General features: G+C 50.2%; 1 protein-coding gene and 1 non-coding gene across 2 annotated transcripts in view; one reads left to right on the forward strand and one right to left on the reverse strand.

Moving 5' to 3' along the window:
- PRKCA (protein kinase C alpha) overlaps positions 1-25,753 on the forward strand; it is a 290,952-nt gene that overhangs the window by 125,157 nt on the left and 140,042 nt on the right. Inside the window, exon 3 of the mRNA XM_070480134.1 lies at positions 6,484-6,566. Coding sequence (XP_070336235.1) covers positions 6,484-6,566 — 83 coding nt within the window. The remainder of the gene's footprint in view (positions 1-6,483; positions 6,567-25,753) is intronic.
- TRNAG-UCC (transfer RNA glycine (anticodon UCC)) lies at positions 18,692-18,764 on the reverse strand. The gene has a single exon. It is a non-coding gene; the product is annotated as a tRNA-Gly (tRNA).

The raw sequence follows: 25,753 nt of genomic DNA on the forward strand, positions 1-25,753 counted from the left end.
ATTATAAGTTTGTAAGTTATTAAAAGACTGAATAAGCCTTGCACAGACACACTGAGAAGAACACATATTTGGCCAAGGAGACAGAGAAAAGCCGAGATTCACGGGTTACACTCCTGACACAGTCCCACTGCGGCCAGAGACAGGCTTAGCCCTGCTGAGTGCTCCGGGTCAGATGGGATGCAGTCGTGAGCCGGAGGTTTCGTCTGCGCTTTAGGAGTCCCTTCTCCATCTGCACTGAGAATTGAAGCCTGATTCCTAAGTGTTCTCACTGTCTTACATCCTTCCGGAATCCTGCACCCGCAGCTTCTTTTCCTGCCTTTCTTGGAAAGATCTGGGGTGACCTGAAGCAAGTGGCATGCATTTTGCCTCTCACAGCCTCGCGGTGTCATTACAGTAGGCAGGGCCCCTGGTCTGCTCCATGCATTTCCACCGCCTTCTGGTCTTTTTTGTCATTTAGGAGTCTTTCAGCTGCTCGTGCAGAAAACTAGGTTCCAGTGGGCATTAGCAGTAAAAAGCATGTACTTAGGAGCTTCTGTATTCAGGTATGTTAAATTAGATCATACATATGAAGGGCAGCTGTATATGAAGGAAATGAAAATTTTAGAGTATTTGTCATTGTTTTTTAAAATATTTGTTTATTTGGCTGCACCAGGTCTTCACCGCAGGTGGACCCTCTCAGCTGTGGTGCGTGGGTTCTACTTCTCTGACTGGGGTGGAACCCAGGGCCCCTGACTGCCAGCACAGTCTTAGCCACCCAATCACCAGGCAAGTCGCAAGAGAGTGAAAAACGTAAAGGGTGTTTGATGGATCCTTTGTTGCTGTTGTTGAGCTGCTGAGTCTTATCTGACTCTCTCCCACCTTGTGGGCGGCAGCACGCCAGGCTTCCCTGTCCTTCACTGTCTCCTGGAGCCCACTCAAACTCGTGTCCATTGAATCGATGATGCCATCCAGCCATCTCGTCCTTGTCACCCCCTTCTCCTCCTGCCTTCAGTTTTCCCCAGCATCATGACTTTTCCAGTGCGTTGGCTCTTCACATCAGGCGACCAAAGTACTGTGGGCAAGAATCTCTTAGAAGAAATGGAGTAGTCCTCATAGTCAGCAGAAGAGTCCGAAATGCAGGACTTGGGTGCAATGTGAAAAGCAGCAGAATGATCTCCGTTGATGGATCATAGACATGTGTAATATGGAAGCTGAATGCCAGGCTGACACAGACCTGCTTCTCTGTCTGTCTGTCTTTCTCTCTCTCTTGGTCTTCTCTGCCCTGTTTCACCCCAGGGCTCTCGTCTTGGCTTCAGCGTGGCCACACCGTTGGCCTAGATTCCCTGGCCAGGAACATGAGGGCCACCTCTGGTCTCTGCCCTTCACACCTGGTGAAATACATCTCAGCTGCAAGCAGGGAGTGACACAAAGGAGGAAGCGTCTGTGGGACTTGGTGATAGAAAGTTGAGGAGGAGGTTAAAGGCAATTCCTCTGGGGAAAGGAGGAAATATTGAACATTGGGGGTTTTGACAGGGTTTACTCGGGAGAATGTGCACAAAGGCTTAGGGCAGAATCAGCATGCTGGCCGCAGAATGGCATATCACACTGTGTGATAAAGCACATTGATTTGGCTTGTTTTCATACAACTTTAACATGCATCACACAAGAAGACCGTTTTCATTGTTACAAACCTGAAACCAATAATTTTCTTTTAACATGCGAATAGAATATAGGCTCAGTTTTTCGTTACTTTCCCCGCAAAGCTGAAAGCAGTTCGCTCGCCTTAGAGGTTTTCCTTTCACTGTGTTCTGATGTGACGTTACCTTTCATTAATCCCTTCCAGCTAAGCTAGATTTAATTAAAACCATCTCACATGATGGCAGCCATTTATGTATTTAAAAAAGGAGCGCTCAGAAGCTTGGCTGCCTGTCTTCCGCTCTAAATGAAGTCAAACTATTAAATTTAGTAGGCTCCTTTTTTGAATTTCAGGTTTGTTACATAATGGCTTTTACCCCATTAATTTTGGACAACGGGACTTTTATGCACATGTTCCATTTTATGTCACTATGAGCTGAATTTGAAATGATGTGGACTTAAGACTTGAGGGTGAAAGGAAATTATTGTTTAAACAAAATGGAAGGTGATACCTAAGTATGTATTTTCTCCCCTCAACAAGCCTGTGATCCACGTGATGTGTAAGCAGGATGACCCTGTTTTGCATGTAAAGAGGTAACAGACGGTCCCGGGGGTTGCGTGGAGAGCCAGGCTCTGAGTGTGAGGCCCTGGTTTCCATCGCTGCTGCTGATGCTGACTCTGCACAGAGATGTGAAGGTCGGAGGAGCCCATTTCTAATCCTCTGAGATCGTGTGAGTCCTTGGCTCTGAAAACTCAATTTTCCCCACATCTCCCCTCTAATCTGGCGTGGACTTTATGTAGAACCTAATGAAATGGAAGTAAATACTTCCTTGGTTTTGCAGCCAGGTCCACTGGGAACAAAAAAAGCCGTAAATCTACATAAGCAAGACTTTCATGTCTGTGTACCTTATTTATAACTTCATAAATCTCACTCCAGGTTGATGCATAACTTAAATTATATTGTCGTGAGCCTGGCATGCTACATGAGCCTGGCATGCTGCAGTCCATGGGGTCACAAAGAGTCAGACATGACTCAGCGACTCAGCAACACAACAGCAAAGTGTATGTAACTGAAAAGTGACGATTTTGACCATGTTCACTTGCACGGCTCAGTGGACTGAGTATATCCACAAGATCGTACAACTGTCACCAGCAAGCACTTCCGAAACCTTCTATCTTTCCAAACAAACTCTGCTGGCTTCAATGGAGAGGGTCTCCCTGCTCCCTCTCCCTAATCAGCCCCCCGCCCCGCAGGAGCGGGGCGAGGGCGGAGCCGCAGGTTCCGCTTCTTTATCTCATCTTGATCTGAGTCCTTGAACCCACCTGGCTAACTCAGGGGGAGCAGCTCTCTGGACCTCCTCTCCCCTCCTGCCGGGGGAGTCCAGTCACTACGTGGCAGTTGGGGAGGAAATGATCTGGGGGCTTTTGCTTCCCTTTCATATTATATTGTTCGGTGCGGGGCTGATTCCAGGATACGACTGGACTGGGGATTCCAGGAGTAGTCTGTGCAGTTCCCGCTGGAGAGCTGAGCGCACTGGTAGGCTCGGACACCAACTGGCCGCAGGGACCTGATCCGCCTGGACCAGAGGAAGCGCAGGAAGGCTGGCGCGCCGAGCAGGGACTCTGCATGCTCCGTGTCCGCTCCACACAGCGTGTCCGTAGTGAACCGCGGATTGTCTTCAATCCGCGAGTGGAGCCGAGGCCGTGTCGGGGACCGTGGCTGATGGGCCTGGTCTGAGCATCCGCGCTGCCGTCCATCCGTCCTCAGGAGCCTGCGATGGGGCGCTGCGGCGGACACGCCCGGGAGGCTGCAGCACTGGGGCGGCGAGGGCCGGGGGCGCCTCCGCGGGGTCCCGCCCCAGCGGCGCCCGCGGCCTGCACCTCACCCGGGCTTCCCTGTTCTGAAGGGAGGGCTTCACGAACCGTCCACCTTCCTGAGGACGGCTGCCTAAGTGCCCCATTCTGCCTGCTGTGCCCAGCCTGAGGGCTTTGTTTTTTAAAGATACACTTTTGCATTGACTTTGTATTATGACCATCTTAAAGCTATTTAAAAAGAAAGCAGTCATCCTTTACCCTGCTTCCCTGACAGTACACCCACAACTTCACCCTCTGGGTTGTCTCACACACACACACACACACACACACACCTGAAGGAACCTTTTGACCAACCCATGTATCTGTATTCACTTCTATATACTTTTTACATACTTAGAACTATTTTTCCATGCACGCATGTCCCTGGCATCGTGTGCAGACTCGGCATCCCCTTCATCACCTTTTCCTCTCCTGTTCACCAGTGTGAGGTGGGCGGGGGGCGTGGGTCCAGCAAACCTTAGTTTGGCTCCTGGCTCCTCTGCTCGGAGGGATGACTATCCAGAAGACCTGTGTCCGTCTGCCCTGTTCATCGATCCATCCACTCGTCTCTCCCACCCCGTCTCCTGTCTGCAAACGTCATGAGCTTATACAGACTAGACACCAGAGATCAGTGCAATGCTTTCCCGTCCATAAAACACAGACGTCAGAGCATATTAAGTAGCGTGAGGATTTGGTGAGATAATCAACGCAGGTGACGTGACCTGGCAGAGTGGCCCATGCAGGAGGCTGACAAGCGGTGTCTGTGCTCAGCCGGCAGGTCCTCTGCGGTGTCCATGGCATCTCACGCTTCCATCTCTTACAGGCCGAACAGTGACGGCCATGACTTTCAATCCTAGACTACCTAGAACAGCCCCGCCCAGTCCTTACGGCCCTGACCTGTCCCAGTGAACCCTTCCCGTCGCCACCGTTGGCCCGTCAGAAGCCCTGCTTTCGTCCCTCGGGTTCAGACCCTTCAGTGGCTGCTCGTGCTGAGCACAGACGTCCCGAGCGTCCCCACCAGGCCTCTGAATGCCCCCTTGACCTTGGGGTCTCGGCTCTCAGGAAGACTGCCAGCCTCTCCCGCCCTCTTCAGTCGGCTCTGCCTCCTGACACGTGTGCAGGAGGCGAAGCAGCCTCAGCAGCGGAAGAAGACAGCCAGGGTCTGGGGAGGCCTCCCCTGCCTTCCATGTAGGACTCACAGGATTTCTCAGCGAATGTTGTTTTTTAGCTGAAAGTGAAAGTGTTAGTTGCTCAGTCGTGTCCAACGCTTTGCGACCATATGGACTATAGCCCTCCAGGCTCCTCTGTCTACAGAATTCTCCAGGCAAGAGCACTGGAGTGGCAGCCACTATGGAGAACAGTGTGGAGAGTCCTTACAAAACTGGAAGTAGAACAGCCGTACGACCCGGCAATCCCACTGCTGGGCATACACACCAAGGAAACCAGAACTGAAAGAGACACGTGCACCCCATGTTCATCGCAGCACTGTTTACAATAGCCAGGACATGGAAGCAACCTAGATGCCCATCAGCAGACGAATGGATAAGAAAGCTGTGGTACATACACACAATGGAATATTACTCAGTTATTAAAAAGAATACATTTGAATCAGTTCTAATGAGGTGGATGAAACTGGACTATTATACAGAATGAAGTAAGCCAGAAAGAAACACCAATACAGTATACTAACGCATATATGTGAAATTTAAAAAGATGGTAATGATGACCCTATATGTGAGACAGCAAAAGAGACAGATGTAAAGAACAGACTTTTGGACTCTGTGGGAGAAGGTGAGGGTGGGATGGTTTGACAGAATAGCATTGAAACATCTATATTACCATATGTGAAACAGATCACCAGTCCAGGTTGGATGCATGAGACAGGGCACTCAAAGCTAGTGCACTGGGATGACCCAGAGGGATGGGATGGAGAGGGAGGTGGGAGGGGCGTTCAGGATGGGGGACACATGTACACCCATGGCTGATCCATGTCAATGTATGGCAAAAACCACTACAATATTGTAAAGTAATTAGCCTCAAAACAAACAAACAAACAGACAAACAAATACTGGAGTGGGTTGCCATTCCCTCCTCCAGGGGATCTTCCCGACCCAGGGTTGGAACCCAGGTCTCCTGCACTGCAGGCGGGGTCTCTACCGTCTGAGCCACCGGGGAAGCCCAGCTTATTGCTCAGCAGAAAACAGGAGAGCCGTAGGCTGTGCGCTCTGGAGCTGGTGCTGCACTTTTAGAGGGAGGATGGCCTAGGACATTTATTTATATCTTTTGTGTGTCCTCCATGTTACACTTTTCATAAAAATCTGACTTACTGGTTTCTATAACTCATGATTTTTTTATTTATTCATCTTCAGGAAGACTTATGAAAACCCTGTTGCTTGGAAAACGCTTGCTGCGTAGTGGTTTGGAGTATCTGTGGGTGACACCCCCCCCCCCCCCAAGCTGGTAGATTCAAGAGAGGATGCTTTCCAACTTTTCTCCACTTCAAAGGGCTGTTTTCCCTAGATCTGGTTTGTGTCTTAAGGAGTTCTTGAACTTCAGAATTCTGCTAAGGAAGTTCTTGGTGATACCCACGTATTATTTGTAATAAGTTACTCTCCTTATATCTTACTCACAGGGTCTAATGTTTATCCACGTTTACACATCTGAGTGTGTCGGGGAGAGGAGTGCAGAGTGCTTTACCTGTAGCTTCCTAGTTTATACCTCAGGAGAAGGGTCTTACCACCCCTGTCCTCTCTCCTCAGCTTTAGAGGAGACAAGTTAAGCTTTAGGTCTCCTGTGCCGTGTCCGTGCGGGCATTCTGTGGTTCTGTTATCCGGGAATCCAAGCAATACCAAATGAAGCCAAGCCTCCAGTGAAATGCTGTCTGATTGCTGTTTATGAGATTCTGTCTGTAGTGAAATTAATTTGACTGCTGATAGCAGGTAGCCCTGTTTGGAGGACAAAGCCTTGTATATTCAATCCACTCTTCTAATTTCAGTTTTCTTTTCTCTCCACCAGTTTGCTGTTTTGTGGTTCACAAGAGGTGCCATGAGTTTGTTACTTTTTCTTGTCCGGGGGCAGATAAAGGACCCGACACAGATGTAAGTAGCCTGGAGACTATTATTTTATTTTGATGGATGTTTCTGAACTGAGTGTTTTTAAAACTGTTATTTTCTGTGGACGAGTGTCTCGGAGCTGAGTATTTTTAATGCCTGCACTTCTGTTGTTTGGGCACACACTGTCAATGGTAAGACTAACCAGTTCATTCTGTGTGACTTTGGGCTTCACTAGTGAACAGACCTGTAGTCCTGTGAGCCCTGGCAGGACTACCCGGGGCTCGGAGGAGAAGTTCCTATTATCTTGTTTGTTCTGTTCGGCTCTGGGCGGCCAAGTGGGCTAAATCCAGCAAATTTATCGCCGTGGCTTTCATAAACATAGTGCAGGTCTTTTTGGAAAATGAACTTTACTGAACATGAGCCGCCCTTCATTTGCTCCTGACGGTTGGTGAACCGGCTGGGCTCTCACTGCTCTTGGCCGACATCGTAGGCGGTTCCTTCTTGGCTTCATGGGCTTCTTGCTGCCTTTTCATCAGGTGCTATAGATGCTCCTGTTGGCTTGAATAATCCAACATCCATTTCACTGGACAGATGACCCCTGAAGCTGCCCGGCTATGAACATCTGTAAACTCGTGGGCGTGGGCCCTTGCTCTGGCCGTGGCCTCCCTTGTTCACTGAAAAGCAGGATCAGCGGAGGAGAGGGTGAGTTTGGAGGCAGGGGAATTACCCAGTGCTAAAAACACATCGTGTGGAGCAGAATCTGAGCTGTGACAGGCAAAGTCATACCTGTGACGGAAAAAGGAATTGCGGGGAGGCGGGGGCAGTGGACATATCTGGATGGCACGTGCCAGACCTCTGTGGCCACTGTCGCTTAAATCTTGTGCTCCAAGCACTTGCTCCAATTGTTCTGTTTTTTTTTTGTTGTTGTTTGTTTGTTTCAAGTGTTAGAAGTGGGTTATTTTGCTGGAGAGAGACTATAGAGGGAGAAGAAGAGAAGATAGAGGCCAGGAGAGAACTCTGAGGATGACCATCCCATAGACGGGATAAAAGAGGAAGGCTGGGTGGGGACCAAGAGAGTGAGAGGCCGGGTTCATGGTTCCCTAAAAGAGCTTCCCTGGTGGCTCAGAGAGTAAAGAATCTGCCGGGTTCAGTCCCTGGGTTGGGAAGATCCCCTGGAGAAGGGCATGGCAACCCACTCTGGTGTTCTTGCTTGGAGAATTCCATGGACAGAGGAGCCAGGTGGGCTATAGTCTATAGACTCGCAAAGAATCAGACATGGCTGAGCTACTAACAGAGAGGCTGTCGGCCACCTCTGATCCCGTCTGTGATTCGGTTCCGAGTCCTCTGTTGGCCCCAGTATTCCACACAGATGGTAACACGCACAGGCTTGCCCAGGACAGACTCTAATACCTGAGAAAGCCTCGTCTGTTGCTGGGGTTGCCTGTGAATTATGCTCAGAATTTTGTTCCATTTTGGCTGATCACAGGCCACCTGCTCCGAGCCAGGAGCCAGGTGCAGAGCGTCAGCGGAGGGCTCTTTGCCACGGGAATGTAACAACAGGCGCACTGGCCATCTGACCCACTGAGCTCTGCTCTACCTCGTCTTTGTGTGTGTTGACTTGACTCACATTTTAATATGCTCAAAAGTTAAGCTATGAGTTGGTTTTTTCTTTTAATCCGAGAGAAAAAGAAGTGTGTGAGCTATTAAAAAGGTGCAAAAGGAATTGGCCCATCCTGCCTGTCCAGTTAAAAAGGTTTGCGAGTTCTTTTTCGACAGACAGTGTTGCCTTCAGTCCTTGACATTCAGTGATGTGATTGGGGCTTCCTGTCTGCATACAGGATGGTTTATTTATCATACAAATCTCCAAACTGCCCAGACTGAACTCACTAGAGAAGTACTTGGAAGCACATGAAGGTGTCAGGACATCCAGCTGAGCTGAGGATGGGGGATAAGTTTTAAGATCATGGGATTATAGAGTTGAAAGGGGTAAGGAGTCTACACCTGCAGTGCAGGAGACGTGGGTTCAATCTGGTTGAGGGCATGGCAACCCGCTCCAGTATTCTTGCGTGGAGAGACAGAGGAGCCTGGTGGACCGCAGTCCCCAGAGTTGGACGTGACGGAGCAGAAGCATGCAAGGGCTGTTAGAGATTTTTCTGGATTAACCTTATTTTATCCATGTGGAGGCTGAGGAATATTGAGGAAAGACAATGAAATGACCTGGGGCGGCATCCTGTTGTCCCTGGAACACAGGTGGGTTTGTGGCAGTTCTTATCAGGGTCATGAAGGGAAGGAAGGGGACCCTGGCCTGTCGTGGGTGGTGGGCATGCTAACAACCTGCTGCCTGGTGTGGCCACTGAACGTTCTGTTCCAGTGCTCGGAGAGGCGCTGAAGGGCATGCGAAAGACCAGGGCAGAGGATGGAAGGATTGGCAACACTGAAATCTAGTTTAAGAGCATACAACTACTCCAAACATTTTCCCCCCCCAGAAATTAAAAAAAAAAATTTTAGTTTTTTTTTTCATACCACAGTGAATGCTTAAGACGCCCAGTGTCTGTGGGTTTGTGGCTTGAACTCAGCAGACCCCAGAGCAATCGGAGAGGAGGAAAAAGAAGTCACAGATCCTGGGAACCCCCAGATACTGTACCTCCTGTCACCTTCCTGATGAGAGGAACAGAAAAGTCCTGAAAAATAACCTAATGGTACCTGGATTGCAGGAACCACATGCGAAGGGAGGTTGACATTCCTTTCTTAAAAGTTTTTATGTATTTGTGTGTTTATTTGTTTCTGGCTGTGCCGGGCCTTCGGTGCCGCACAGGCTCTTCCCTCGGTGCTGAGGTGGGGCTCCTCTCTGGCTGCGGTGCCCGGGCTTCTCACTGTGGCGGCTTCTCTGCTGCAGAGTGCGGGCTCCGGGGCGTGCAGACCTCAGCAGCTGCTGCCCGAGGGCTCAGTACTTGTGGCTCCTCCAGCACCGGCTCAGTAGTCGTGGGACACGGGCTTAGTTGCTCTGCGGTACGTTGAATCTTCCTGGATCAGGGATCAAACCCGTGTCTCCTACACTGGCAGGCAGATTCTTTACTACTGAGCCACCAGGGCAGCCCCCATATTCTTTTGAGCAGAGATAATCCTCAACTCCAAAGGAGCAGCCTGGTTGAAAGTCTGCAGAAGTGCAGGGAACCCTGAGGAGAAAAGGTTTCTGGGTTCAGTGGAGGGAGCCCCTGGAAACCCTCAGGCCAGTCTCCCAGTTTCCCCAACCCCCGTGGACAGGCAGCGTTCTCTGGTCAGAAATTCCCTCCCATCTTATTTACAGAGAAAAGTCATGATTTCTGAGACTTTAAGCACAAGCCTCTACAGCCCAAGGAGAGAAGAAAAGGAAAGATTTTCAAAGACCCTGATGCTGGAGGGTAATCTGGTCGCTGATGTTGCCGGGGGTCTGGCCTCGCGGTTCGATGCAGGGACGCAGTCTCTCATCCGGGGCTCAGAGCGAGCAGAGTGCCCCCAGCTGGCGCTGCAGGGCCGTGGGGGAGCTGCTGCAGAGTTTCGGTTTGCAGGTGTGCGCCCACAGCGCGTAGCACCCCTGCCCCGTGTCTAGGGTTTTATAAGGGGATGAAGAAATAAGTGGAAACAGTGGCTGACTTTATTTTTCTGGGCTCCAAAATCACTGCAGATGGTGACTGCAGCCATGAAATTAAAACACGCTTGCTCCTTGGAAGAAAAGTTATGACCAACCTAGACAGCATATTAAAAACCAGAGACATTACTTTGCCAACAAAGGTCTGTCTAGTCAAGGCTGTGGTTTTTCCAGTGTTCATGTGTGGATGTGGGAGTTGGACCATAAAGAAGGCTGAGTGCCAAAGAATTGATGCTTTTGAACTGTGGTGTTGGAGAAGACTCTTGAGAGTCCCTTGGACTGCAAGGAGATCCAACCAGTCCATCCTAAAGGAGATCAGTCCTGGGTGTTCACTGGAAGGACTGATGCTGAAGCTGAAACTCCAATACTTTGGCCACCTGATGCAAAGAGCTGACTCATTGGAAAAGACCCTGATGCTGGGAAGATTTGAGGGCAGGAGGAGAAGGGGGATGACAGAGGATGAGATGGCTGGATGGCATCTCCGACTCAATGGACATGGGTTTGGGTGGACTCCGGGAGTTGATGATGGACAGGGAGGCCTGGCGTGCTGCGGTTCATGGGGTTGCAAAGAGTGAGACACGACTGAGCAACTGAAATGAACTGAACTGAACTGAAAAAATAAGGCAAAATGGGCCCATGTTTAGAAATAGCTCTTTACCCCTCTGGCCCCCAAGTTAAAACTGGAGCCCAGCCTCGGGCAGGTGGCGGGGGGACTGTCACCTCCTTCGGCTCTGGGGAGTGAGCACTGTGACGCTGTTCTTCTGAAGGGACCCGGGTGCCCTCGTTTCTTCAGCTGCCCCGGCCGCCCGCCCTGCTGGGTCTCCCGTCCTCACTCTGCCCGGGACAGGGCGAGGCTCACCGGGCACGCCGGCTTCTCCTCAGACCCCTTCCCTCCGCCCGTGGCCCCTCTGTGCTTCGGTCCGGAGCCCCTCTGCTCCTCCTGACTTGAGTCTGCTCCTGAAGCCCCTCGTTCTGCGAGGCTCTGGGGCTTCCAGGGTGTGTGCACGTGCGTGAGTGTTAGCACACCGAATCCTGCTGTTCACACGTTGCTTCCTCTGTGCCTCCAGTGAGGAAAGCCGCAAAGCGTCCCTGTCAGAGGCTCACACCCATCTCAGCCCTTCCGGGAAGGTCACGTCCAGATTCGCCCCTTCAGTCTGGAAAGAGCAGGGAGAGGAAAATCTTACGTGATGAGATTAAAACAATACATATGCTCAGCAGCTCTTTAGCCATAAGTCTTGGAAGGCTTCCTATGGGTTAGATATGTGGACATTGGAGAAAGCGTGTGTGGGGGGTGGGGAGTGACCTGTTGAAGGTCTCAAGCCCTGGAGGTCTTTGACTTCCTGGGCTTCTCTTGGCGTTTTTGCTTCTCATCCTGTTTTTATGCACCTGGTGCATCCTCATCAGTGCCCCAGCCTGTCCGGGGAGAAAGGATTCCTGTAGGGCCTCACACTTCTTATATCTGAGCCTAACAACTGAGTCGAATTCAGGGCATTTAAAAATAACATCCTGGGTCATTCCTGAAGTTCCCCTGGGGGAGCCTCCAGCAGGCAGGCGGCCTCAGGGGTCAGCCAGGCCCCAGGATGTTTGCCAAGGCACCTGAGAGGAAATGAACGACCTTGTTAAAAGGTGGCAAACTTCTGACCTGGGCGCCCCTGCAAGTCTGAAGACTGTCAACCAAGCCATTTGAAGAAACTGAGAGCATCAACTGTAAATGACTGACTCAGAACCAAACGTGGGACCCAGCACACAGTTCAGTTCAGTTCAGTTCAGTTGCTCAGTCGTGTCCGACTCTTTGCGACCCCATGGACTGCAGCACACCAGGCTTCCCTGTCCATCACCAACTCTCAGAGTTTACCCAAACCCATATCCGTTGAGCCCGTGATGCCATCCAACCATCTCATCCTCTGTCATCCCCGTCTCCTCCTGCCCTCAATCCTTCCCAGCATCAGGGTCTTTTCAAATGAGTCAGCTCTTCGAATCAGGTGGCCAAAGTATTGGAGTTTCAGCTTCAGCATCAGTCCTTCCAATGAACACCCAGGACTGATGTCCTTTAGGATGGACTGGTTGGAGCTCCTTGCAGTCCAAGGGACTCTCAAGAGTCTTCTCCAACACCACAGTTCAAAAGCATCAATTCTTCAGCACTCAGGTTTCTTCACCGTCCAACTCACATCCATACATGACTACTGGAAAAACCATAGCTTTGACTAGATGGACCTTTGTTGGCAAAGTAATGTCTCTGGTTTTTAATATGCTGTCTCGGTTGGTCATAACTTTTCTTCCATGGAGCAAATGTCTTTTAATTTCATGGCTGCAGTCACCATCTGCAGTGATTTTGGAGCCCAAAAAACTGAAGTCTCACTGTTTCCATTGTTTCCCCATCTATTTGCCATGAAGGGATGGGACCAGATGCCACGATCTTAGTTTTCTGAATGTTGAGTTTTAAGCCAACTTTCTCACTCTCCTCTTTCACTTTCAAGAGGCACTTTAGTTCCTCTTTGCTTTCTGCCATAAGGGTGGTGTCGTCTGCATATCTGAGGTTATCGATATTTCTCCCTGAAATCCTGATTCCAGCTTGTGCTTCCTCCAGCCCAGCGTTTCTCATGATGTGCTCTGCATGTAAGTTAAATAAGCAGGGTGACAGCATACAGCCTTGATGTGCTCCTTACCCGATCTGGAACCAGTCGCTGTTCCGTGTCCAGTTCTCACCGTTGCAGGTGTCCATGCACCCTGGGCATGAAACTCCCCGCCCTGCCTTCCGACAGCCATGTGCGTTCTCCTGTTCTCAGGTTCTCCTCTGTGTCTTAGAAACCGAGCAGAGGAAAAAAGGTCACCAAATTGTTTCAAATTCAACCTTTCAAAGCTGCATTTATAACAAAACTCAAAACATGTAAAATAAATCTAGAAATAAATTCAATTAGCAGATCTATTTTCTCAGAGTGTGCTTTTACATTTAATAGGGAAAAAAGACAATTGTGTGAGCAAAACCCTGTTACAACCCAGACATTTTTTGTATTCCTGAACTGACAAAGTAAAGTGTAATGTGTAAAAGGTGGGAGTGCTGAAAAGTGGCATTTAAAATTCAGCAGAGTGAGGTAACAGAGTCTCGGAGTGGAAATGGGGACCCTGGCCCTGCCAAGTCAACCTTTGTGAAGAAGACTATGGTTTTCTTAGTCATCTATATGGAGTTTGAACTTGGTGATCTTTAAAATTGGTTTCAGTCCTACGTAATATTCGGTCACTAAATGTTTATTGATGGTCTTGTGGTAAAGAACTTACCTGCCAATGCTGGATGTGGGTTTGATCCCTGATCCTGGAAGATCCTCTTGAGAAGGAAACGGCAACCCACTCTAGTTTTTTTGCCTGGGAAATCCCATGGACAGAAGAGCCTGGCATGCTGCAGTCCATGGGATCACAAAGAATAGGACATGACTTATCAGCTGCTACTGCTACTGCTGCTAAATCCCTTCAGTCGTGTCGGACTCTGTGCGACCCCACAGACAGCAGCCCACCAGGCTCCCCCATCCCTGGGATTCCCCAGGCAAGAACACTGGAGTGGGTTGCCATTTCCTTCTCCAATGCATGAAAGTGAAAAATGAAAGTGAAGTCGCTCAGTCATGTCTGACTCTTAGCGACCCCGTGGACTGCAGCCTACCAGGCTCCTCCGTCCGTGGGATTTTCCAGGCAAGAGTACTGGAGTGGGGTGCCATTGCCTTCTCTGGACTTAACGCCTAGACAACAGCAAATGTCTACGGAGGGCTTCAAGCTTTGCAGATAGAAAGGGTGACGGACAGGTCCCACCATCCTGCTCATCCTCTCTGGTGGAAAGGACGTGGATCCTCAGGCTCTAAGGTTGCCAGTGACACCATTGGCAGTGGGATACATAAGATGCTGTTGAGTGCGAGTGGAGGGGAGTGCGCATCTAATGAGGGGAGGCTTTCTGAAGGTGGTGACATTTTTAAGATTTATTTCAAAATTGTTTTCAAAATGTTCTTTTAAAAACAAATATATTATCTGGGTGAAACAGATCACCAGCCCAGGTTGGGTGCATGAGACAAGTGCTCGGGCCTGGTGCACTGGGAAGACCCAGAGGGATCGGGTGGAGAGGGAGGTGGGAGGGGGGACCGGGATGGGGAATACATGTAAATCCATGGCTAATTCATTTCAATGTATGACAAAAACCACTGCAATGATGTAAAGTAATTAGCCTCCAACTAATAAAAATAAATGGGAAAAAAAAAAACAAAACCAAATAGACCAGAATTTTCCAGTGTCTCCTGCTGGCTTAAGGGAGTTGCGTGCATGCTCAGTTGCGTCTGACTCTGTGACCCCATGGGCTGCAGCCCACCAGGCTCCTCTGTCCAAGGGATTCTCTAAGCAGAAATACTGGAGCGGATTGCCAGGCCCTTCTCCAGGGGATCCTCCTGACTCAGGGATCAAATGCACGTCTCCTGTGTCTCCTGCATTGGCAGGCAGATTCTTTATCCACTGCGTCATCTAGAAAGCCAAGGGAGTTGCATCTCTCGCCCAGTGCGGCTACGTGTAAACTCAGGTGACATGTCCTTGCAAGAGAACTGGAGAGAAGAGCACATGTCGGGAGCCCCGAGTGTTCTGCGGGTCCGGGTGGGTCCCTCAGGGCACCTGTGAGCCACGGCCTCAGCGGCCCTGCGACCACACTGCGCTCGCCCGCGGGTCCCGCCCCTCACGCTCCCTGCCCCTCACACCGGGTCCCGCCCCTCACGCCCAGCGCTCACACCGGGTCCCGCCCCTCACGCCCAGTGCTCACACCAGGTCCCGCCCCTCACGCCCAGCGCTCACACCAGGTCCCGCCCCTCACGCCTAGCGCTCACACCGGGTCCCGCCCCTCACGCCTAGCGCTCACACCGGGTCCCGCCCCTCACGCCCAGCGCTCACACCAGGTCCCGCCCCTCACGCTCCCTGCCCCTCACACTGGGTCCCGCCCCTCACGCCCAGCGCTCACACCGGGTCCCGCCCCTCACGCCCAGCGCTCACACCAGGTCCCGCCCCTCACGCCCAGTGCTCACACCAGGTCCCGCCCCTCACGCCCAGCGCTCACACCGGGTCCCGCCCCTCACGCTCCCTGCCCCTCACACCGGGTCCCGCCCCTCACGCCCAGCGCTCACACCGGGTCCCGCCCCTCACGCCCAGTGCTCACACCAGGTCCCGCCCCTCACGCCCAGCGCTCACACCAGGTCCCGCCCCTCACGCTCCCTGCCCCTCACACCAGGTCCCGCCCCTCACGCCCAGCGCTCACACCGGGTCCCGCCCCTCACGCCCAGTGCTCACACCAGGTCCCGCCCCTCACGCTCCCTGCCCCTCACACCGGGTCCCGCCCCTCACGCCCAGCGCTCACACCGGGTCCCGCCCCTCACGCCCAGTGCTCACACCAGGTCCCGCCCCTCACGCTCCCTGCCCCTCACACCGGGTCCCGCCCCTCACGCTCCCTGCCCCTCACACCAGGTCCCGCCCCTCACGCCCAGCGCTCACACCAGGTCCCGCCCCTCACGCTCCCTGCCCCTCACTCCGGGTCCCACCCCTCACGCCCAGTGCTCACACCGGGTCCCGCCCCTCACACTCCCTGCCCCTCACACCGGGTCCTGCCTCTCACGCCCAGCGCTGCCTCACCAGGTCCCCACCACCCGGGTCCCGCCCTCACGCCCAGTGCTCACACCGGTCCCGCCCCTCACGCCCAGTGCTCACACCGGTCCCGCCCCTCACGCTCCCTTCCCCTCACACCGGGTCCCGCCCCTCACGCCCAGCGCTCACACCGGGTCCCGCCCCTCATGCCCAGCGCTCACACCGGGTCCCGCCCCTCACGCCCTGCCCTCACACCGGGTCCCGCCCCTCACGCCCAGCGCTCACACCAGGTCCCGCCCCTCACACCGGATCCCATCCCTCACGCTCAGGGTTCTCACTGGGTCCCGCCCCTCACATCAGGTCCCGCCCCTCACATCAGGCCCCACCCCTCACACCCGGGTCCCGCCCCTCACGCTGCGTGCCCCTCACCAGGTCCCGCCCCTCACACCTGGGTCCCGCCCCTCACGCTCAGCGCTCACACCGGGTCCCGCCTCTCACATCGGGTCCCACCCCTCACACCCGGGTCCGCTCCTACCGCTCGCGCCCCTCACACTCCCTGCCCCTCACACCGGGTCCTGCCTCTCACGCCCAGTGTTCACACCGGTCCCGCCCCTCACATGGGTTCCTGCTCCTGACGCCCAGGTCCCTCCCTCACGCTCCGCACCCCTCACACCGAGTCCTACCCCTCACGCTCCGCGCTCACACTCTGGTCCTGCCCCTCACTCTCGGCACTCACACCGGTCCCGCCCCTCAGGGGCGGCGCTGCCACCGGAAACCTGGAAGGGGATTACTCCGGGTTGCAAGCCCAGCCCAAGCTCCTGTGCTAATTCTGCTGCTCAGTGGGTGGATTTTATGAACCAGACGCCCAGCAGCAGAAGCATTTCCTGCAAGAGAAGGGACTCCTGCTACTTTTGCGCCAAATTGATTGAGTTCAGGAGTAAAAATAGCCTCCGAGACTTGCTTCCCCAGCTACAGTTCCAACGCGCTGAAGGAGCAGCGGGTGGTGGGACGTCCATTCTCTGGACGCACCAGTGAGAAGAGGGCGTGCGTGGTGACAACGAAGTGCCTCGTGGGGAAGTCAGGGGCCCAGGAGGGCTTGTCAACTTAGTCTAGTGGCTGAAGCTGCTTCTGCTTGACCACCTCTGGGAACCTCTGGTACTCTACTCTCATAATGACACACACGGCCAGTAGCTCATCACAGTCTCCCCGCCTGACCCCTGTCAGCCTTTGAGAGTGTGGTGTGATTGTTTAGGGGCTGCAGCAAAAAGATACAGATGTAGAGAACAGATGTGGGCTTCCCTGGTGGCTAAGACAGTAAAGAGTCTGCCTGCAATGTGGGAAACCCTGGTTTGATTCCTAGGTTTGGAAGGTGCCCAGGACAAGGGAATGGCAACCACTCCAGTATTCTTGCCTGGAGAACCCCATGGACAGAGGAGCCTGGCAGGCTCTAGTCCATGGTGTCGCAAGAGTCAGACAAGAGTGAGCAACTAACACATGCTCCTGAGATGTTGACAGTAAAAGCATTCACCAGGGAGGCCCAAAGTGCCTGTGAGTGAGGAGCAGAGCATGTGATGGAAACAGATGAACCTGGAGCCGTTTGGAGACTTGGTTCGGGTTCTCCTCAAAAAGGTGAAGGTGGGGCTTCCAGGACACTGGGTTTCTGGCCACTTCATCACAGTTGGCTCTCCCTGAGCTGAATGCCTACCCCGAGAGCTCTTTGGCTCACGCCGGAGTTGGTTCCTGGGTTTTAATGAGTCACTCTTTCAGAAGCTGAGGTAGGAGTACCATTCAGTTAGCTAATCTCTTCTTCACCTTGGCTCTGCTTTCTGTTTTTGCTGTTTAATGAATTTCCAGCGGGAGATTCAGTTCAGTTCAGTTCAATCGCTCAGTCGTGTCCAACTCTGCTACCCCAAGGACTGCAGCACACCAGGCTTCCCTGTCCATCACCGACTCCCAGAGCTTGCTCAAAGTCATGTCCATCGAGTCAGTGATGCCATCCAACCATCTCATCCTCTGTCATCCCCTTCTCCTGGCGAGATATTTGGAAAGCGTCTGTGGACAGAAAGAAGTGCATTTTCTCGCGACAGGAGAGGAGGGAAGATTACTGAGAATTCTCTAGGCATTGTCACTGTGACATTTCTTTATTGACAGTGAGAGCAAGAGTCCAAAACAATATCAGTCATTGGACTGACTTTTAGTAGGAATTCTGTCCAGACCTTCGATGGTGGTGCACAGGGTCATGTGTGTGTATGTATGTGTGCACTCATGCACAGGTGTATATGTGTGTTTCACACAGAGATTTCTTCTGTAGAACTAGGTCATGCAGCTGTGGAGGCTGGCAGCCATTTAAATGTTAATCTCACCCAAGACTTACTCCCAGGACACCAAGGTAATGTCTGACCACATATCTGGGCAGCCCACGGTCCAGTGAAGTTAGCACACAGAATGAACCATCGCAGGGGGCAGGGAGAAGAGTGTGGGTCCTGGGAGGGGTGAGTCACGCAGGCCATTACTTTAGCAATTTACCCCAGGAAGACTTCTTGTGCTCACACTGTAATATTTTCTTCCCCTAAACCTTATCCTTCTCTGTATCCTTAGCATCTCATGTGATTTCTGACTCACAGGTGATCATGAACATGTGTTGAGTGAATGGAAGAACAAATGAAGTCTCTCATCCCAAAATAGAAAATAATTTTTTCAGCTCAAGTAAGATATCTGTAAAATGTTTCATGAGAATCTTTCAGAATCAGTACCAGCCATTTCTGGATTTTAGTCTTTAGGAAGTGAATTTCCTTCAAAAAGATTTTTTTTTTTTTTTAAGATATGGAGGGAATCTTCCATGTTTGAGGGAATTATGTCCACTGCACTATGCTTGCTAGCTGTGTGAGCAGAATTTTGTTCTATTTATTTATTTTTTGGCAGTACCAAGTGGCATGCAGGATCTTAGTTCCCTGGCCAGGGATTGAACCCGGGCTCCCTGCAGTGGAAGCACAGAGTCTTAACCACTGGACCACCAGGGAAATCCCTATGACTAGAATTTTTTAACTTAATGAACATATATTTTTTTTTCTTGGCTAAACGTTGGTGGGTCAAACAACCTATTAAAAGGAAATGCTTGTTTTGTCAGCTGCATGTTTCAGATTTATGTTCCTTGAAGTATTTGCTAATTCTACAGTTAATCTGGAGCAGTGTATAAGCTAACAGTTCTAGAGGAAGAGAAATGATCAGCTAAGGACACCAGCTGAGGAGTCAGGAACCTTTGCTTTCTTTCCAGTTTGAAATCAGGTATGTGTCTATGACATGTCTTGCCACACCAGGATAAATAATCTGTGTGGAAGTCATCGAGGCTGCCCTTCATGCTCAGGAGAAATCTATATTGTTATGATGTGGCTGGTGAAAGAATGTTTTGAATTGCACAGGCTATAAATTGTTTTATAGCAGCTGACGGGTTTTTTTTTTTTTTTCCCATGTCATAAACCTGCCTAAGACAAACGCCATTCCAAAGGCAACATGCACCTTGCTTGCTGTCTGCAACCTCAAGTTCCTAGTCTGCTCCTCCCCACCTCTTTTTCAGGGCAGGAAGCTTTGTGGAGTTAACATAGGGTAGAAATTTTATACTTAAAAATGATATTTTCTGGGCAGGAGGGTGATTTTCGGTTTTTAGATTTGAAGCTGCATCATGACTCATTTGTTCTAAAGCAGGTCGTTCTCTTGTTACTAAAATTAATCACAAAAGACCAGGGAGGCTTGAACACGCAGAGTTCACACAGTGGGTCTTAAAATTAGAAAGGGAGGCTCTTGTCATCTGCATCTGCCGAGTGTGGATGATTTACCAGGGGTTATCATCAAATGAATCAGGTTTTTTTCATTACAAATCTGTAATTTAGAGTAACCTAAGGCACAGAGCCGGAAGTAAGGAAGAAAGGTGGCAAGTAGAAAATGTAAAAAGGGATCGTGTCCATATCTGAGGCAGACCTTCCTACAGGTCCACACGCCCACCGGCTGCTTGCTGCTCTGTGCTTTGGTTCCATTATATTCCTAGATACCAAACTCCCGGTCATCCAGGAGCCCAGCGATGGGAGAGTCCAGGGACACAGCCTCTGAAAATCGTGCAGTTGGCCTAGGGCATCTTGTTTGGCCCCTCGTTTCTGCCCGTCTCCTGTACTTTGTTGCCTACACAGCAGCCCCGCTGGTGTTTGGTGTGTTTCAGGCAGACCACATCCTTCCATTGCCCTGTCCACTCCCTGCAATGGACTGCCGTGAGCATTACCAAGAAATAGAAATGAGATACAGACTTCTGACTGTGGACACCGAGGTCCATGGTAGTTGTGGGCTGCTGCTTCCTGTCCCGCTCTCAGACAGGACAGGCTGACACGCTCATTTGCACCTGAGGGCTTCAGTGCTGATGGATTCTTGTGGGAGCAGCTCATGCCTAGGTCGTCACCATGCTCGTTTGTATTGTTCAGGTCTCTGCTCAGGTGGCACATGGAGAGGAATCTTCAGATCCCACCCTGCCCTCATCATTTCTGCTCATCTGTCCTCTATATGTGCTTCTGATAGTCCTTGTCACCCCTGGTGGTTGTCGTTCAGTAGACAAGTCATGTCCAACTCTTTGCAGCTCTATGGACTGCAGCACCCCAGGCTTCCTTGTCCTTCACTATCTCCCAGAGTTTGCTCAGATCCATGTCCATTGAGTTGGTGATGCCATCCAACCATCTTATTCTCTGCCACCTCCTTCTCTTCTTGCTTTGATTCTTTTCTAATGAGTCAGCTCTTCGCATCAGGTAGCCAAAGTATTGGAGCTTCAACTTCAGCATCAGTCCTTCCAGAGAACATCCAGGGCTGATCTCCTTTAGGATGGACTGGTTGGATCTCCTTGCAGTCCAAGGGACTCTCAAAAGTCTTCTCCAACACCACAGTTGAAAAGCATCAATTCTTTGGCACTCAGCCTTCTTTGTGTCACCCTGGACACCATGTTATTTTATTTGTCGTTTGATTGTTGTGTCTCTTTCACCAGCATCAAGCACCTGAGAGCAGGGATGCTGTATCACTCACTCTTCTACTTGGTCTGGAACAGCATCTGGCAGGTAGTAAGTCCTCAGTTAATATTTCTTGCTCAGATAAATGAAAGTATATTATTTTCACAAGAGACATGACAAAATCTTACAGGTTTTTTTTTTTTTTTTTGGCTTCCTCCCACTGAAAGGAAATGTCCTAGGATCAATGGAGATTTTTCCTTATCTATGGCTAGGAAAGTGAAAGTGTTAGTCACTCAGTGGTGTCCAACTCTGCGTCCTCGTGAACTGTAATCTGCCAGGCTCGTCTGTCCATGGAATCCTCCAGGCAAGAATTATGGAGTGGGTAACCATTCCCTTCTCTAGAGGATCTTCCCAACTCAGGGATCGAACCCAGGGTGTTGCAGGCAGATTCTTTACCATCTGAGCCACCAGGGAAGCTCTTTCTATGGCTAGAATGCCATCTATATGGTGATCGACTGGCCACACTAGGTGAACCTAAAGACTGCTGTGTGACTGGGTGTCTGCATGTTATCCATAATCTTCACCTTAAGACTACAGAGTCTACAGATTCATTAGAAAATAAGGTGTAAATGTCAGTCTTACTGAAGCAGAATAGCAATTTAACCATCAGACTCTGAATGTTAGCCATTCTAGGTAAGTGCAGTAGGTATGGGATTCAAAGCCTTGAGAATGATTTATATCTAAGAGGATCTTGTTTTTTTCCTAAGTTTTTTCTTTTTTTTTTTTTTTTTTTTGATGTGGACCATTTTTTTAAAGCATCTATTGAATTTGTTACAGTATTGCTTCTGTTTTATAGTTTTGTTTTTTTTTTTTTGGTTCTGAGACATGTGGGATCTTCATTCCCTGAGCACAGGTTGAAGCCAGACCCCTGCCACCTTGGCATCTTGTAGGCTCTTAGGGCATCTCGTAGGCTCTTAGGACCTTAGGACCCTGGGCATCTCTTAGAGTCTTAGCACCACATTGGGCATCTCTTCTCTCAGAAGATTTCCCCGCCCACCCCTTCTCCCTCCATGGCCTGCCCCCTCGCCCCACTCAGCAGTTCCTCTGGTTCCCTGCTCCCCGCACAGCCCTCACTGGAGACAGTTATGATGCTGTGTGGTCAGTCAGTGCCTCCACCACTGCTGTCTGTGGCTGCCCCTTGAAGCCAAAGCCCACCTTCTGTCTCCCTGTCCTCAGCACTTACCCAGAACCCAGTGGTTTAGCTGGCTCTGAGATGTGTTCAATTAGCAAGTCAGTGAGCAGAGGTCATTGAGATTCTGCTTGAGTTGGCCTTGACTTTATAGAGAATTGCTGTTTTGACTTTGTTGGCACTGATCCTGTTCTCACAGGTGGTAGACCAGCCAGGTAGCATCGCGGATGGTCATTGAGGATTGTGAGGGTGCAGACGCCACCTGGTTTAGAGGTCTGACTTCCGTGCTGGTGGCGAGGCTGATAATACTCTGCAAGCTGCATTCTCAGAGCGCTGCGTGTGTTCAGGCTCAGGGGTGTGGGCTCCACTCTCCACCTCTGCCGGTGACCACAGGGTGGACCACGCAGCAGCCGGGGTGCTTAGAGTGAGCTCAGAGGCTGCCAGGTCCCCTCTTGTGTATTGAACTAGAATAACCAGAGGAGAAGGAGGCGGGTTTCAAAAATAACTTAGTACACATGTAGGTGAAATAACCTTATCTCCCAGTAGGTGAGGAAAAAAATAGGTCCCGATGATTCTGGCTGTTCTGGGATATTTTTAGTATGAGAGGACTCTTTCTTTGATCAATGAAGGAAAAATCATGGTAGGAAAAGAAATTAGGTGGGGAGAAAGCTGCTGAAACTGTGTTATTTTATTTCTACCTCATCCATGAAAGAAAAGCAAACACAAGCAGAAGCTGATCTCAAGCACAATAGAAAAATATGCTTTTCTTCTCACATGTTTGTTTATAATATGATTTAGTTATAATACCCAGCACTGTGAGTTATTTTCAGTGTGTGGCTCGATAAATGATCTGAAGGGCCTGCTAAAACTCATATCTCATAAAACACTTCCCATTTTAATTTTATTTGGGAGAAATTATGGGGTTGGGGAGTTTATTAATTTTTAGCTTTTAAATGAATGCAATTTATTTTTCATAGCATTTGGATGATCAGCATCTCCCTGTTATTGCCACCAGAAGGTTTGATCTTTCCTTACTAGAATCTTCTAAGGGAAATTGATGAACCTAGTAACCTAATTTTAGACCTCCTGAAATTTGGCAGATGGATGGTATTTATAGTGTTCTGAATCTTCCTATTGGACGTTTAAAAATAGTCACATCATTAGAGAATATGTTCAAGAAGGAAAAGATTTTAACCCCAAATCCAATGCCCAGATTATTGTTTTCAGTCTCAAACTGGATATGCATTTGGTAGCAATTTCTAAAGAACCTCTGTAGCCTCTTCCTTCTTTCCTGTGTGATGCTGCTGTCGTCATGGAAACAGACCTTGGAGTTGCTTTGTTACACAGTGTAAGGGACTCCCTGATACAGAGAGTTACTGCAGGTCATATCATCAACACAGAACCTTTATTGAATGGCGTGCTATGATGCGTATTGTAGAAAACACGAAGCTCTATGTTTTTGGAGCTTACACTAAAGAAGACATAACTGTGCCACTCACCAGACAGAAACACCAGCGTCCTGAGCCTCAGGAGCCTTGCAGAAGGACAAGCGGCAGGCACACGTGATTTCCATTACGGGTGTGCATTATGTCTGGTTCAGGCCGGTCATGACTGAATGTTCAGTTAGGGGTCTCTTGTTGAGAAAAGAGATTTGGGAGGTCGAGTGGTCCAGGAAACGAGCAAGCCAAAAGTGAAAAGGATTGTTGGAAAGTCCCAAATTCCCAACAGAAATTCCCCGAGCTGACTAGAGGTAGAAATTGGCTCCTGAGACAAGAATCGGCTGCGCCTGGTTGAATGCTTGGCGGCTCCCAGGCTGTGAAGGAGCCCAGTCAGGTGTCAGGAGAGGGGTGTGTTCACACGTGACTGTGTGGCTGAAGCGCTGAAGGGGGTGAAGCGCTTGAAGAACAGTGGACCACCACGTGCTGGATGTCTGGGTCTTGCCTTCTCACTCACCAGCGAATACCACCACCTCTCTGGGCCTGAGGGTCCTCCCTCACCTTTGCATCAGTGATGCTGCTGTCAGAGGCCCTGAGGTTGGACTGGGGTCTGATGACAGAGGCCCTTGTGCGTGGTACCCACTCATCCACCGTTCCCTTCACTGTTTGCTAGGGCAGAGCTTCTGCAAGTGTACTCCCACCTGTCTCTCAGCATCACCTGGGAACTTGTTAGAAATACAAGTCAGATGCAGTCACCCTCCCTGCCTCCACCATCCGCAGATGCTCCCGTGTATGAAATGGCCCAGTGTTTGCATGCAAGCTATGCACGTGTTCCCCCCTTCACTTTAAATCATCTCTGGATTACTTGTCATACCTAATACAGTGTAAATCCTATGTAAATAGTTGTAAATACAATGTAAATGTTATATAAATCATTGCCCTTGCATGGCAAATTCAAGTTTTAACCTATGGAACTCACTGGAAATTTTGTTTCCCTATTATTTTCGATCCATGGTTGCTTGACTCCATGGACACAGAGCCTGCAGGTGAGGCAGGCTGACGGGGCTCAGGTGCCGAAGGTGTGCTGAGTCGGCAAGTCGGGGAAAGGGGCCTAGAGATCTGTGTATGTATAGCAGGCTGTCCAGTGACGCGCTCTGCCTGAGAGGCACCCAGCCTAGGACATGTTTCTGGGGATGAGTGTACTGTGGACGTGATTCAGGACAGTTCATGTTGCCGTGTAAGCTTCTTGGTCACTCACAGAGCTCGCCCACACTACTGTTTAAAGAAGGGCACTGGATAAGGTGGCTTTGCATTTTGGAGCTCTTGGAAGGACAGGATAACAGGATGAAAAAAAAAAATCGTTGTGTGTTTATCTCACTGTTAAAAGAGTAGGTCGGATTCAACTTGTCAAAGTTCATGCCATTAGCAAGCATGCTCCTTAGAAACTCTCAGTCGTGTCCGACTCTTTGAGACCCCATGGACTATAGCCCACCAGGTTCCTCCGTCCCTGGGATTCTCCAGGCAGGAATACTGGAGTGGATTGCCATTCTCTTCTCCAGGGGATCTTCCCGACCCAGGGATCGAACCCGGGTCTCCCGCATTGCAGGCAGAGGCTTTTTAACCTCTGAGCCACCAGAGAAGCCCCCTATAAACTCTAGGTGTCTGGATTTACATTTATAAACATATTTTGTGCCTGAGCTTTAGAAACAATTAACCAAACTTGAGTGCTAGCATCCTGCTTTCTTATTCCCAACTCTGTTGTTTTTCCAAGCGTCTCCCTGCAGCATAACAGGACAAGTCAAACAATTCCAATTCCACTTGCAGCGCTATTTTGGACAGAGCACAGTGCCCCTGGTCTGTCATTCCCAATTTTGCTGCTTTTGAAAGACCTGCTACAGAGTTTGTTTTCTTTTTAACAGCAATGATTTAAAAGTCTCAAACCAGGGCATCACTGGTGTGGTGGGAGGCCAAGGCTGGGGGTGGGGAGCTTAATTTATAAGATGCTTCAGACTCTGTGACATGAAGCAGCGTCCTTTGGGGACCTGCCTACCCCATACAAACCAAATTATAGCTTCAGCTTATTTTGATTGAAAAATTGCCCCTTTCCAAAGAAAAATCCTAAAAATGTTTGACATTTGCAGGGTTTCTGCAGCAGTCTGCAGTTTCTATAGCAAGTGTATTCACAGACATTGAAAGAATTTGTCAATTGCTAACTCATGTTTTTATATAGTGTGGGAATAATGGCATATTGTAGTGATGGGTATAGACAGTGGAATGATGATCAAGTCAGAATTCTTATTTTTTAGTCTTTAAACACGTTTTCAGCTTTCAGATATAAATTCATCTATAAGGATAATAGTCATGTGCGACCACAGAATTTTTTCTCTAATTTCTCGACTGCTTTA

Source organism: Odocoileus virginianus, chromosome 17, assembly GCF_023699985.2.
Source record: "Odocoileus virginianus isolate 20LAN1187 ecotype Illinois chromosome 17, Ovbor_1.2, whole genome shotgun sequence".
Taxonomy (NCBI): Eukaryota; Metazoa; Chordata; class Mammalia; order Artiodactyla; family Cervidae; genus Odocoileus; species Odocoileus virginianus.